The following is a 14,083-nucleotide window of genomic DNA, read 5'->3' as shown; positions in this document are numbered from 1 at the left end:
TTACTGAATTAAACAAAACAAATCATTTTTTTTCGTGTTACGGGTCGTACATTGTTACGAACGCATGTATTAGAAAGAAATATAATCATGTCATTTATTCTTCTGCAAAGGTGAAGCAAACGTCATATAAGATTCAGTAAAATTACGAATTCGACAACTTCCAATTATTCTTTTTATTTGCATTAACTTTTTATACACTCAGACATCGTTTATGTCGCAACTTTTTGTAATGTTAACATCGATACAACATTCACACCCGACAAAGTTCCTGAAATTTTATCATTGACAACGATAAAACGGTAATTCATAAACGGTATATCCAAGCCGCGAATTTAACTGTCGATCTTGGATCAGCAAGCAGCTCGGCTGCTCGTATATAAAGATTTGCAATTCTAGCAAATTCGAGATTGTATGGACGTCGTAACATACGCGTGGAAATGATCGAGTCTCGTGCGTACGTAATAAAGTGCAGTTGCTATAACACTGTATATATTTAGCAACAATATTATGTAAATTAAGTAGACACCGCGATCAGAAGGTGATCCGTATTCACGCCATGTTAAGCGTGCGCTCTTTATTAATTCTTCATTACAGCCATCAACTTATATGTACAGAGTGTCACCTAATTCGCGCCCACTATTTACACAGTGATATTCTTTATCAAAAATTTAGTCGAAAAGTCCTGAACCATTTTTTCCCTATAATGCTTAATAGTAAAGCAGTAATTATTGAGTAAAGGCAATCCACTCACAATCAGTGCCGTCCTTTAGCCGGTCGTACCCGTACGTCAGTGACCCGCGCGCCTGAGTAGATAGTATGAGTGAGCGCACACTACCAGGCGCGCGGCTCACTGACGTAAGCCCGGCTAAAAGACAGTGCTGATTGGATTGACTTTACTTAATAATTACTGTTTTACTGAGCATTATAGAAAAAAATGGCTCAGGACTTTTCAACTCAATTTTTGATAAAAAATATCGCTGTGTAAATAGTGGGCGCGAATTAGGTGACACCCTGTATATATAATGTAATATAAATTATCTATATTAATGTATATTAATATTATCCCTAAATATTATATATCGGTGGAATCATGTATAAATTAAATATATACGATTGGAATGAGAGATCTAGCTTGTAGGTATCAATTGTAAACAAAATACGCGAATACGCACCGACTCTTGCACGTTTATAACAATCTCTCGCCTGAACGAAAATGTTCTTGTCACGTCATCAAACGTCCAGAGAAAACGTCGAAGATATTTGTATACATAGAATTGTACGCACACATATGCTCTAAGCAGTTTTTTTGGATCAATTCCAATGGCTACTTACACTATCGGTTAATTTTAGCTTTATCTACATTGCTAATAAAAATAATTATCGCGTAGACGTCAGTCACAAAACAGTTGTGGAATTTACGTCTACGATTGTAACTATCGAGCGAAACTTGACATTTACAAAAGACACAAACATTTTTTAATTTATTTTTCTTTCCTAAATAGCGTAACTCGGCGCTCGATAAACTTACCGTTCGAACATTCCTCGGAATTCACATCTTTGATTCTGACGTTGTTGCCACTTTCTGTCAAAAGAACTTTCTCGGGTGTCCGACTTCCATCCGTTGTTCTCCACTCTCCACTGCGAGTCTGTATGACTTGCTTCGGAAAATTAAAGATAAATTGGACCGGAACTTTCGTAGATAACGAGTTTTCGCGAATTCATCGCTGACGCAAACTTTTTATCGGTATTTGATCGGAAACGATCATTGATTAATTCTTCAGGACGAGCGAACAAATTTCTCGAAAACGAGTTTGCCAACGGTGTATTAATCAGTTCTTCGGTTTTTGTTGCAAAAGATGGTCTCACGTCATTGTCGCGTCACATAACGTCGCAGAGTGAAAGTACAAAAATATAATTTCAGGATATGTCGATGTATATATATTAATGTCGAATGTAAGGATCTGCAAAGAACAAATCCATATTTCCTTCAAACTTTTTACAGTGCGTTAAGACACGTAAGAGATCAGCCTACGAAACGTACATTTTTGGACAAATTATTTGTCGAATACCTTCTCCTCGCTCTCGTGTCGCAAACACGAATATTGTAAATGCAAGTTATAAAAGTAGCTCTTTACCGCAACTCTTCACCGGCTAACTTTATTCTTGTAAATTCACGAAATAAACGTGTCACGCGATTGTATGTTCATTTATTTAGAAACTTCCTGTGAACGCCATGTGTATCAGTGTCGCTTAAATACACGCGGTGAAATTTTATTTTGTTCGCAACACACATGCACACATACATATATTCACATACACGCGCACACCACACGCATACACGAACGGATTATTCAAAGGAAAATACATTTAAGAGGGTAGGCTTAAGAAGAGGGAGTTAGAAGTGGCCTCAGCTGCGCAGCCTCTTCATGATCCTCCGCGGAAACTTCGGGTTCGCGATTGCTGCTTTTCAACTTTCGCCTCGGTGGTCTCGTTTGCGGACCCTCCTTCGATCTCTCAAGATTGTCGTCTTCGTCGTTCCTCTCTGCCTTGGTTTCGATTTCTTCGACGCTACTCCAACTGCTTTCGCTCTCGCTGAACTCTTTTTTCTTCATGTTACCATTCACCCTCTCCTTCTCTTTTTCATTCTGTTCGCCAGTCTCCTACATTCGAGTAATTAATTGTGTTTAAAGTAGAATTGAATTGTGTGAATTGAATTATATACTGAAGAGATTATATACAAAAAGATAATTATTTGACTCTTTCATTACGATCGCTATTAAAACTGTCGTTACGTGTCGATAATCCTTAAAAGACTATTTGACTTTGTTGAGTCAAAAAAAATATATAAATTATTTTTGAAGTGAAACTTCTTTAGGCACGGTAGTGAGTTCGATTCGCGACACGAAAAAGTGTAACGGAAGTGAAACTTCTTTGGTACGGTAGTAAGTTCGATTGTGTGACACGAAAAGTGTAACGAAAATTCGACCAATAGGCGTACGAAATGAAACTTCTTTGGTATGGTAGTAAGTTCGATTGTGCGACACGGAAAGTGTAACGAAAATTCGACCAATAGGCGTACGAAATTAAACTTCTTCAGTACAGTAGTAAGTTCGATTGTGCGACACGAAAAGTGTAACGAAAATTTGACCAATAGGCGTACGGCGTTGGCAAGACAATTCTTCTTCTGGCATGGTAGTAAGTTCGATTATGCGACACGAAAAGTGTAACGAAAATTCGACCAATAGGCGTACGAAATGAAATTTCTTTGGTACGGTAGTAAGTTCGATTGTGCGACACGAAAAAACGTCACGAAATAGTGTCACGAAAATTCGACCAACAGGCGTACAAAGTTAAACTCCTTTTGGATCGGTAAGTAAATTCGATTTTGCAACTCAAAAACGCGTCACAAAAATTCGATCAGGCGTACGGCACTGGCGAGACGGATATAGTAAGAACTGCGTGTAACACTATATTTTCGAGTTGCGGGCGGCTTGGAGTGACTAATTCCGTTCCATTGTTTTTGTATTAATTTCAGAAAAGTTATGGCAAAGCCTTGCCTTCAGAAGTTTCACTTTTAACGCGCGTGGCGACCACGCGTTCATTTTTTTTTAAATATTTATATAATTATTTAAGATAATTGTGCAATTGTATAAAATTTCGAATTTACTTTATCACTTACCATGGCGAGAGATTTAAGCAGCGTAGTAGTTGTTGTCGTGGCTGTAGTCGTGTCCGTGGTATCGCTGCTCTCGCTGTTATTGTTCGGCCTGATCGCGGTTGACAGGGCGCCTTCTTCTAGATTTTTGCCACGTACGTGGCGCGTATGTGACGACCAGCCGTCCGAGTTCTTCGCGTTACCCTTGCCGTACTTCGGTGTCACGCCGGTGGTCCATACGCTTGCGTCGCTGCTTCCCGTGCTGCTCTCACTTCCGGTGCTGCAGTGTCGCCATCGGCGTTCTATGCACGCGCGATAAAACGAGAGCTCTCTTAAATAAGGTCAGACGCTAATCCAGTTAGAAGTAACTCAGTTACTTGGACGATCCATTCATTTGCAAATCTCCATATGAAACTAATGGCGAACATGTTCAGCGACGTTACGTTGAAAACTTACTTGATTTTTTCTTGCTTATAGAGAGAATAATATTATGCAAGACTGCGAGATTTTCGAAGAAAGGGAAAAAAAAAAAAATATCCGCGTCGGAGAAACTGGAACAAGAGGCGTGATAATTTTTATAAGTCGCGATTTTATTTTAGAATTGCAAATGCGATTGAAGCAAACACTATCTACAAATGTTAGCATGCGACGTACTTTCGCACGGCGGTGGATTAGTATTGGAATTGAGGGGTTTTCTCAGAAGGGGGCTGCCTCCGTCTTGGCTCTCCTCGCTGTACGCGCGCGTTATGAGGATCCTCGGGCTTCTCCTCGGGGTCTCGCACATAGCTATGGAGCATTCCGCGCCCGAATCCGCCCCGATAAAGTCGCTCCGATAATGGGGACCCATCAGACTGGCGGCACTCGCGCTCGCCCTCACCAATTTGCTCGGCTCACCTTCGCGCGCCATGATGAAAGGACATGACGCTCATATCAGTGTCGGAACGTTTATCCATTATCAAAGAGTTTATCCGTCAAGGATCTTTCGATTCATTTTACTAGAAATCTTTTTTCTTTTTCATAAAGATATATTCGCGTTAAAGTGTAAGGGAACTGTCGGTTCTCGGTTGCGAATTATGACGAGTTAAGAACTATTTGAATATGACGGAAGCACGGGTTGTATCTCGATAAAATGGTATCAGCGGGCAAGGATCGCGTACCTGATTCAGCGGTCGGCACTCTGAGAGTATTACACGAGGCGGCGGGTTGCAATCTGCCACGCTGGAACCCCAGATTATTGCTTTTGAAACTACCCCCGGTCCTGCACGAGCCGAGGGCCAATAACGCCTCGCTTAGCCTCCGTTGTAGAGGCGGGAATGGGAAGAAGGAAGCGTTTCCGCTGCCGGAAGGTCTTCTCGAGCCCGCGACGCTCGGCGTTCTCGCCTGAATCTCCTGGAACACGATTTACACAGTTGCTCCCATACGCTACCATATACGAACGTAATTGGACATAGCAATAATAACCGTAAACTGCAAAAATTAGTATTGTCCTTCGCTCGGCGCTCGAGCGTCTTTTCACGAGCATTCACTTTTCTCGCGTTTCGTACCTGCTGCAATTCCGACTTAGTTGCCTTTTTCCGCCAGTAGTTCTGCACGGATCGTCGCAGGGTCTGCGATTTCAAGCCGTAGAGCAAGCCGTTGATGGGTGGCGAGCACGCGAGGAGGAGCGATGCTAAAGAGGCGAGCTTAGGATGCGCGTGAAGACGGTGCTGATTACCGGCGTCGCAAGCTTCCCAGAGGATGAGTCCGCAATACGGAAAGTAGAGCAGATACAGAGAGCCGACCAGTTGCATCACCTGAAAAGTTTCGTTTGCGAAACTGATACGAGAATCGACAGCGGCCGTTTGATGATCGCAGCGCGAGGCTATTTATCTCCATTTAGCGATAAACGCGCGCGGACGGATACATCTGCCAATATATCAAAGTTCAACTAATTATATTCGAAAATTGCTGGAACGGGTCCTCGAATAGAAATTAAACGGTGGTCCATATAATCACGAGACGCTGCGAGCGAGAGGAAGTTTCGGTACGTATGCACTTCGCCGATGCCTCCCAGCGTGGCGTCTATTGATTTGACTTGCTAACTCCGGGCAAGAAAATTAAATTATAGATTAGTCTTTAACTACGGGTGCTTTTTATTAGCCTTATTAGCTTAAATTAAGTGACTCGACAAAAGCTAAGTTGCTTATATTCTTGTTAAGGAAGAATTGGTTTTGACCGCGGAATCGTGAAGACGTTTTGGTACGCTGAAATAGAGTGTGATTTTTTTCATCCTTTCATGACAGGGGCTTTCTAACGAGAATAAAATATCAAAACTATAGTTTTCTTAAAGTTTACCGAGGTCTTTACGATTGTGGTCTCACAATTTTAAACTTTTAACATCTAATAAGGCGGACCTAATTAATATTCAAATAGTGACGCAATTTGCGTGAAACTTACTTTATATAAATTTTTGAGTTTTTAAAATTAGAATATAACCTTAAAATTACAAAATTCGAAATAACAGATCTATTCAGAACGAAATACGTTTAACTTGTTATATGTATATTCGAGTTAATGACATGAATTAATGGCAAAATGGTTTTTCTATTCTGGCGATCGTGGTGCCTTTGCACCACAAAATCAATATGGCGTGCTTAAATTTTTAAATAATGTAATTTATATGAAACTCTCATTTTATATAGGTTTTTGAGGTCTTCGATTCTAACCTCGGCTCGTTAAAAGAATTAACCTATATAAAGTGAGTTTCACGTAAATTGCATTATTTAAAAATTTAAGTCTACTTAAGGTGGTCCTTTCGCGGACCCAGCTAGTCAAGTAACAGTCCGTCATGAGGTAATTGAAAACAAACATATTGACAAACATTACACAACATCCCAATAATTATAATAATATAATATGATTTTACACGCACGATTTAATCGTATTTAATTATTTACTAATTAAAAAAATATCACAATAGTAGTGCGGTTGGACTCGATTTAGGTTAGGTCAGGCATGACAGTACGAGTAAAGCAATATGCGATTGGACCACTACTTATTTAACCTCATATATCAGAGCAAAACATTCGGCAAGCCCTTATTTTCAAGGTATATACGAAATCCGGAAACTTCAGGGAATATTTTAAGACATGAATAATGTATTCATCTGATCGCTAAGTACATGTATTATTCGTTGAAAACCTCGGACGTGGCGATTTGCATCATTCTATCTTTCTCGTTCATTAGATGTAAACAAGGATAGAATGACAATGGCACGCTCCGCGAACGCACATTTAGGCTGCATTCGAAGAGCGCGCTATTAGCGCTATTGCATCATTCTGTCTTTATCGCTCATCAGGTGTAAAACAAGGATAGAACAAGCAAATAGCGCTAATAGCGCGCTCCCCGAATCCAGCCTTAGAATGACTTATTTCTTGTAAAGTGTCGGTAACCTTACTTAATTTTTCGTACACATGCCCCTTATTACTGTATATTTAACATATATCAAATTTAGGTACCTATCTAATACTTGTTCTCACGAAAGGACCACCTTAAAAAAATGTAACCCTGGCTGAGATAATATTTTTCGCATAAATTAAATTAGTATTTAATTATTATTTTTTTGCATAAATAAATTAAATTATTTAAATAGAATGCTTATATACAGGGTGTCCTAAAATAACTAGACATCGTTTTACTAATAGATTCTGTAGAACATTTTAAGACGAAACTTCTTATGCGAAAATGTTGAGGCTATAATAATTTTTAAATAGGAAGCACTTACAGTTGATCAATCCGTTTACGAAAATCCCTAATACTTAAATATGTCATTAGACTCGTAAAAATGTCGACAAATTAATAAACAGCTATACGAGTCAGGCGCGGTCAGCTATACGCAGGCTGAAACATGCGTTTTTAACTATTATTAACCGGTTATTGCGATAAATATTACCACATGCCTTGGTAGTCGAATTGGTACGACGCCCTTCACGGAATGAGGGAGGTTTCAGGTTTTAATCCTGGCTGAAGTAATATTTCTCGCAATAAATTCTTTACAGTTTTTTTAAATAATTAAATTGCGTTGATTTAATTCCGGGGAGGAAAGCGTATTAATGTTCCAACGATAGTTGTGTTTCAAGTCCGATAAATAAATCGGCGCGCAGTTTATTAAGTTAGAATATTATGTATATGTATATTATATACAATGTAATTCGTTACTTCTGTTACGTTAGAATCCCGGAATTTACGAATATTGGTTTGAAGGATAGCGAAAGGCCATCCAAGGGAGGGGGTATGAGAAGACATAACGAAATCTTATGTTATTTCGGGTTCACGCTAGAAGGGCGCGTGCCTCGAGTCGAATGCACTTTTCGGGAAAACTCCAGTCGTGGATCAACGTCCAGAACTACTGAGAGTTTCGTGCGTTCGCGGTCCTGTTTTCGGTCAAGGATATAATATCCCTATTACCGGAGATCGGACCTTGTGCGATTTAGAGAGGTAATAGTGAGGGGTGATTCGTGGCACTTAGCGCGCACAGAATTGACTCGCGATTCTTAAGTCGCGACGCAACAGAAATCTGTTCTTTTAGTTTAAGTGAGGAGTACGGCTGACTGATGAATTGATTGATAAATACGGCTTCAAAGGTAGACTGTTTTGAGCTGGATCAGAAGTGACTCCAAGTGCGCAAAGTCGAAATTTTTATACAAAATTAAAGAGGCGGGATTACTTTTTAATCTAATTGGTGGAGTTCTCTTCCGATCGCGACGTAGGTTTTGATTTTCCGCTTATCCCCTGGCGAGTTTCCCCAAAAATCGTCATTGCCTATGAGCAATTTCTAATTAGCAGTTATTCATTGGCGAGTACGTTATCACCTTGCCCTTTGACAGTCCCTTCCAGAAGCTTAACTTTATTAATCGCCGCGAGGCGTGGGTCTTAGGTCAAATCCGCGTTTCACGGAAAAGCGTAAGATCAATTCGCCCGTGACCCGAAAGGTCACCTAGATCCTTATGGCATTTTTAATTTATTGCGACCTATGCCACGAAATTTCGAGATAATTGAAATTTCGTGCTTTATTTCGTGGAATTTCATGGAATGCAACAAACAAGTCTATAATTTGCCTATTTTATTAGGCTCGAATCTTCTGGAAGGTTTCGTTATTTTACTCTTTAATGAGCGATGACAGTTGGAGTGCATCCGCTTCGTCAATTGATAACCGCTATTTTATGGTTTCCGTCTATTTCGTGTGATAAAATGAGTGATTCCTCGAAAGAAAGAAATTGTGGAGTCAACTGGACGTAATACTTCTGTAACTATTAATTTCTTTACTTGCGCACCACGTACCGCGCCTGATTCGTATAGCTGTTTATTTATTCCCTAATACTTAAATATTTACCAAAATCAGATTAATAGTTTCTGAAATAAAAGGTCTGGTCCTTATAGGGGTCACCCATCCTGAAAGAGTTGGTCAGTTTGCCGTGTTTAGTGTTGCGATTTTGTAAATTCTATACAAAAACGTTTGTACGAACCGTGCTGGCAGCACTGTGAAAACGCGGCGGCCCGCCGGCGGAGGGTGCGGTGACAGTTGGCACAAAAAATGGATTTCGCTGATGGGTGATGGTCACCTGGGCGCTTAGAGTGACCTCGTAGATCGCGCTGGCGATACGGTGCCGATGGTACCGCGCTATACCCAGCACGCGTAAATTGCAGACCGTCACGAGAACGGCCGGCAGTCCCAGGCCCAGGATGGCGTAAACGGCACCGTAGAGCGCCGCGGCGGATCCGTTCCCGAAATCCGGGGCGCAGCAACCCAACCCTGGGCTATACCTGATCGATATAGATAGGATATTGGAAAAGAGAGAAAAAGAAAGAATCGATTTAATGAGCGTGATCTCGTTGTGACACGTGGCGATTTTGCGTTCGTATTAAGCGTACGATTGAAAGTAAATAAAACAAGACAAGGGTTCATTGAAACAGTTCGCAGTCGTATTGTTACAATTCGTTCTCTTTAACTTAACTAACTCACCGCCGACAAAAGCTTCGCTCGGAATGAGAATTCTTTCAGGCGCGCTTTGCGAGAAGCTAGCGCGGAAATTGTCTCGCAGATCGCGTGCCTTTATGCAACGCGAAACAACTTACTTTGACAAAGAGACAGAACACAGAGTAAATCGAATCTCGTTCATTGTGCGAGGAAATGCAGCAATTGCGAGGCAATGTTGTAGAACGTGCGAGCAAAGTTACGGAATGCGACGGTCGATTCATCGGTGTTGGTGTGGTGGTTAATGGTACATTAATGGTAACACGTATATACAAACTTATAAGGTGGCACTAGACCCGAGAACGGCGGCAAGCACAGGAGTAGAGCGCCCGTCCAAGAGGCAGCCAACCCGACGATCACGCGGCGCGGAGAGACCAAGGCGGCGTAGTGCAGCGGTGCGGCGATCGCGTAATACCTGCACAGAGTAATAGCGAGGCATGGTTGATGGAAATCTGCGAGACACAATTTAATATGCTGGCGCGGGATGAGTTTCACCCACGGCCGAGCGTTTAACTCTAACGATTTCACGAACGGACTCATTAGTTCCGGCTTGTCACTTAATCGGGTTAAATGATATGTTCGGCGATACATGCGAGATGTGTATCACGTCAGCGCTAGATGAAAAAAACTGACAAAAATGCAATGCTTTCCGGGCCGAGGAAATCCGGATGTGATCCTCGAGGAAGTTAAATCTCTTTAAATCGCTGAATAAAATATTCTGTGGTTGATCGATCCACAGGGCCTGGCAGTGCCTTTTGTGGAGGAGAAGAAGGAAAGAAGTTTTCTACATTCTCGGGTGTGTCTTCCGTATTTTCACTATTTTCTTAAAAGGTTTCGCGCAATGCGATGAAATTCACGGAGATTCGCGTACAGAAGGAAGAATACGAAATCTCAACAGAATTTTCAAAAACCGCTCTCTCAAACGATGTACTCGAGTACAATATTTACATCAAATAAAATTATCGGGTAAAATTATTCGACGCAATCTAGATTCGCCGTGTATTTCAAAAATTGCGTGACAGTTAATACGAGTTTGCGGCGAGAGGATAAGCAACAAGTAGAAACGGAACAACTAGGCGATTCTGAAATACAGACTGTATCGAACGAGCGTATCATATCATCTGACAGCTATGGTGATACTGTTTGAACCTGTGAAATTCTTATTTGACATCCTACATTGGATATCTCGTTGTCTTTTGTATCGGATGAAACCGATGCCTCGTTCATATTGCTCGCCATCTATCGAGATTTTTATCGAAAGATTTTCCGTAGGAGGAACTCCTTTTCGAGTCTCTCAGACTCTTCATTCTCAGTTTACTCAAGCAACAATGACGTTCTTCCTTTCCTCGGCAATTCTGTTTAATGGTATTTTATATTGGACGCACCGTAATTTGAAATGTGCATGTTGTCTATATTTTCAATAATATAAAAAATTCTTTAGGAGTAATTACCAATACCTAAGTGGTATCGCGAGAATAATGGTGATGCTAAGTATTTCGATCGGAAACATCACGTTCGAAAGCAACTATTTCAAATGCGCATTGTATAAAACGTGATATTACGCGCGATTGACCGGAGCATAATGATTAACAGACATCCTTTGCATGCATTTCATGCATTTACAAGTCCTGATGTATCGATTACCATTTATTGCATAGTCAGCTGTGTTGTACGCTTCGGTGTGAGCAACGAATTAAACGGAAAGCCGATACTGATCTTCATTCGTCCAGAAGTCTTCAAATCGTGCTCAATACGTCTTCGTATCCGAATATTAAATAATGATATTAGAACTGCGTTCACGTTAGACTCTTTCGTGCTGAAAGTATCATTCTATTTTTCTTTAAGGCTCCTGGGTTTTTTTCCGACATCTCGTGAGATGTGACGTCAGAAGCGAGAAATGTTGAGAATTGACACGTTGGGAATTTTTGCATATTATTTCCAAATAAAAAGATATTTGCTTAAAATAACACTACAGATCACTTCAGTACACTTCGAAAATACTCCGAGTTTAAGTTAAGTCCTTTTCCCTTGACAGTTAATAAACAGCCGTAAAATGAATGTAATACGAAACCTAGTCATGCGCCTGCGCATAAGCCTGCATCGTATCACATTCGTTTTACGGATGTTTAAGTAATAACTGTCAAGGGAAAAGGGATGCAACTCGGAGTATTTTTGAAATGTGCTGAAGTGATCTGTAGTGTTATTTAAAAAAAAATCTTTTTATTTAGAAATACCATGCAAGAATTTTCAACGTGTCATTTCTTGCTTTTGACGTCACATTCTAACATGGCCGCGACGAGTACCCAGGAGCCTTAACATTTAATGAGCAATAAAGATAAAATAATGCTCTTAACACAGAAGCGTCCAAAGCGAACGCAGTAGCCTAAGAAGACAGGATGTGAGACTCACCTGTCGCAGTTTAATCCGGTGACGGTCCACAGAGCAACCGGGTGTAACAACGCCAGTAGAAATCCGTGAAGGACGCACCACGTACCTGCGACCGGCCACGAGCCGGTTGCGAAAATCAGCAGTATCAGGCACACCGCTGCTTCCACGGCGCCCAAGTGGATCAGCAGTAAAGTATTCGACGTCTGCTGCTGCTGCGTCTGCGGGCATTGTGTGATTTGTTAATTCGCCCAATTCGGCTCTGCGTTATCATGACTTTCGGCGGCACGAGTCTCAATACTCGGCGGAATTTTGTAATTTAAACTTTTAACAGGTCTGCAAGGGATTGCATACCTCGGGTTTATTATTTAAGATTCTGAATTATTTAAGAGTTTTGTTCTCTCTGCCTTTCTCAGACCTCTCTCTCTCTCTCTCTCTCTCTCTCTCTCTCTCTCTCTCTCTCTCTTTTATGCGCTTGAAAGAGAGTATTCGACGGTATCTCGGAAAGTTGGAAACGAGTAGAGGGAAATAAGTAAATCCTTGCGCATCCGTGCTACCGTTTGTTGTAAAACGAAATCATAATTTGCATCTTTATCCTGATAAATAAATTTGAGTAAATAATCGAGCATACTATGCGTGTATACGTCTTTTTCGAAGAGTTTATTTTTTCTTTTCTTTCTCTTTTTGCAACTTGTAGTAAACAACCCAGATACGCTTTTAATGGATATCTGTTAACATCACGAACTCTTTAATAAAAAAAAAGGAATGTCAGGAAAGTTCACGCTTTATGACATTTGAAAAAGCGGTCTGTTGAAGTCTTTGACGTGAGTGATTGAGATAATTGCTCAAATAAATCGTGCGAATTTGCGACAGATTTTTTTGAAAATATTTAGAACATGTCGCATTTAATTGTAAACTATGGACTGATTTACGGAGAGAGCGTCAAAGACACGATCAGAAAACATATGATAGTAGAGAAATAGAAAGAAGTAGGAGAAACAGTATTTTGTAGTTGTTATAGATATCTTGTCGTTGTTATTCACCTGTTTATTAAGACTGAGAACGACAAGGAGAACGTAGCCATTCAGGAGAAGACCCAGAGTTGATACGAGGATGAGAAATACGCCAAAGGCCCAAGGGCCCATTCCTCTTCTTCCTCCCGTATGCTTTATTTTCTTCCTTTCGTTCGGGATTTCTTCTTAAGCGAAGAGAAAAATCCAGTTCAAGTGAATTTGTCGACTTCGTTGGGTCTCCGGATTCTTTTTTGCAATGTCATAATGGCGGTTCTGACTGAAAAATATAAAGGCCATATACAGTTATATATTTGCATTAATATTTGAACATCATGAAAAAAATAGTGATCTAAATTATCATTCTTTAAATAGTTTTTGTTGGATTAAGGAGTTTACAATTTTTTAGTAACTGAAAACGTTCATTATATAGCTTTTTGAAAACATTAATTTGATTTATTTAAGTAATATAGTTGTTTTTAATGTAAAAAAATAGTAGGTAAATAAGCTAATGCTTAATTCTGGGGTCGCAAAAATATTCACTCATACTCATTTAGTGATCTTGAGAAATCGATTAGATAATTTTTTATATACTTGTTTATAAACACAAGATGTGTAACTTATTACGTTTTATTTGAGTATTCACACGAATTAAGGATGAGAATGGAAAATGCAAGGCAGAAATAGTTTATTTTATAAACGCCAGCTTGTTATTTATTATTACGAAAAAGACAAATCGTATTAAGAAATCGGTAATTTATTATTAAATTTGAATAAGAGTATCACATTATGAAAAAATAATCGTATTGAATCGATACCTCAGAAAGAACGTCTAAAATTGTTTGACTTATATGGGAGTAAAATTGTTAGAAAAATAAAAGAGAAAATTCTGAATTAAGTTGACTACAGAATTATATGAAGAGACTGACAAAAAGTTACACACTGATACAGTTCGCCGAGCGTTGAAAAAAGTTTATTACAACAATAGAATTGCTCGTAAAAAGCCATTCATAAATAAGT

The 14,083-nt window shown here is 39.9% G+C and overlaps 1 protein-coding gene across 1 annotated transcript; it reads right to left on the bottom strand.

The window, feature by feature from the left end:
- Positions 1-1,255: 1,255 nt before the first annotated feature.
- Positions 1,256-13,341, bottom strand: LOC112459944. The gene is made up of 9 exons (XM_025024320.1): positions 13,097-13,341; positions 12,078-12,274; positions 9,946-10,083; positions 9,160-9,457; positions 5,200-5,448; positions 4,813-5,044; positions 4,310-4,549; positions 3,680-3,957; positions 1,256-2,660 (listed from the first exon to the last, which is right to left on the bottom strand). Exons 1-9 carry the CDS (start codon positions 13,196-13,198, stop codon positions 2,382-2,384), a joined length of 2,013 nt encoding a protein of 670 aa, XP_024880088.1. The 5' UTR covers positions 13,199-13,341; the 3' UTR covers positions 1,256-2,381.
- Positions 13,342-14,083: the final 742 nt, after the last annotated feature.

The sequence above is a fragment of the Temnothorax curvispinosus genome, unplaced genomic scaffold (genome assembly GCF_003070985.1).
Source record: "Temnothorax curvispinosus isolate PA1 unplaced genomic scaffold, ASM307098v1 QBEX01010257.1, whole genome shotgun sequence".
In the NCBI taxonomy this organism is placed as follows: Eukaryota; Metazoa; Arthropoda; class Insecta; order Hymenoptera; family Formicidae; genus Temnothorax; species Temnothorax curvispinosus.
The sequence above is the reverse complement of the archived record's forward strand: the minus strand, read 5'-3'. Positions and strand labels throughout refer to the sequence as shown.

What these genes read in the sequence shown, in the direction of transcription:
- LOC112459944 (XM_025024320.1), bottom strand. Translation starts at nt 13,198, where the DNA reads ATGGGCCCTTGGGCCTTTGGCGTATTTCTCATCCTCGTATCAACTCTG. An exon ending in AGTGCCGACCGCTGAATCAG is followed by an intron (nt 4,550 to 4,812) that starts GTACGCGATCCT and finishes TGGCGCGCGAAG; the next exon opens with GTGAGCCGAGCAAATTGGTG. An exon ending in TAATCCACCGCCGTGCGAAA is followed by an intron (nt 3,958 to 4,309) that starts GTACGTCGCATG and finishes GCGCGTGCATAG; the next exon opens with AACGCCGATGGCGACACTGC.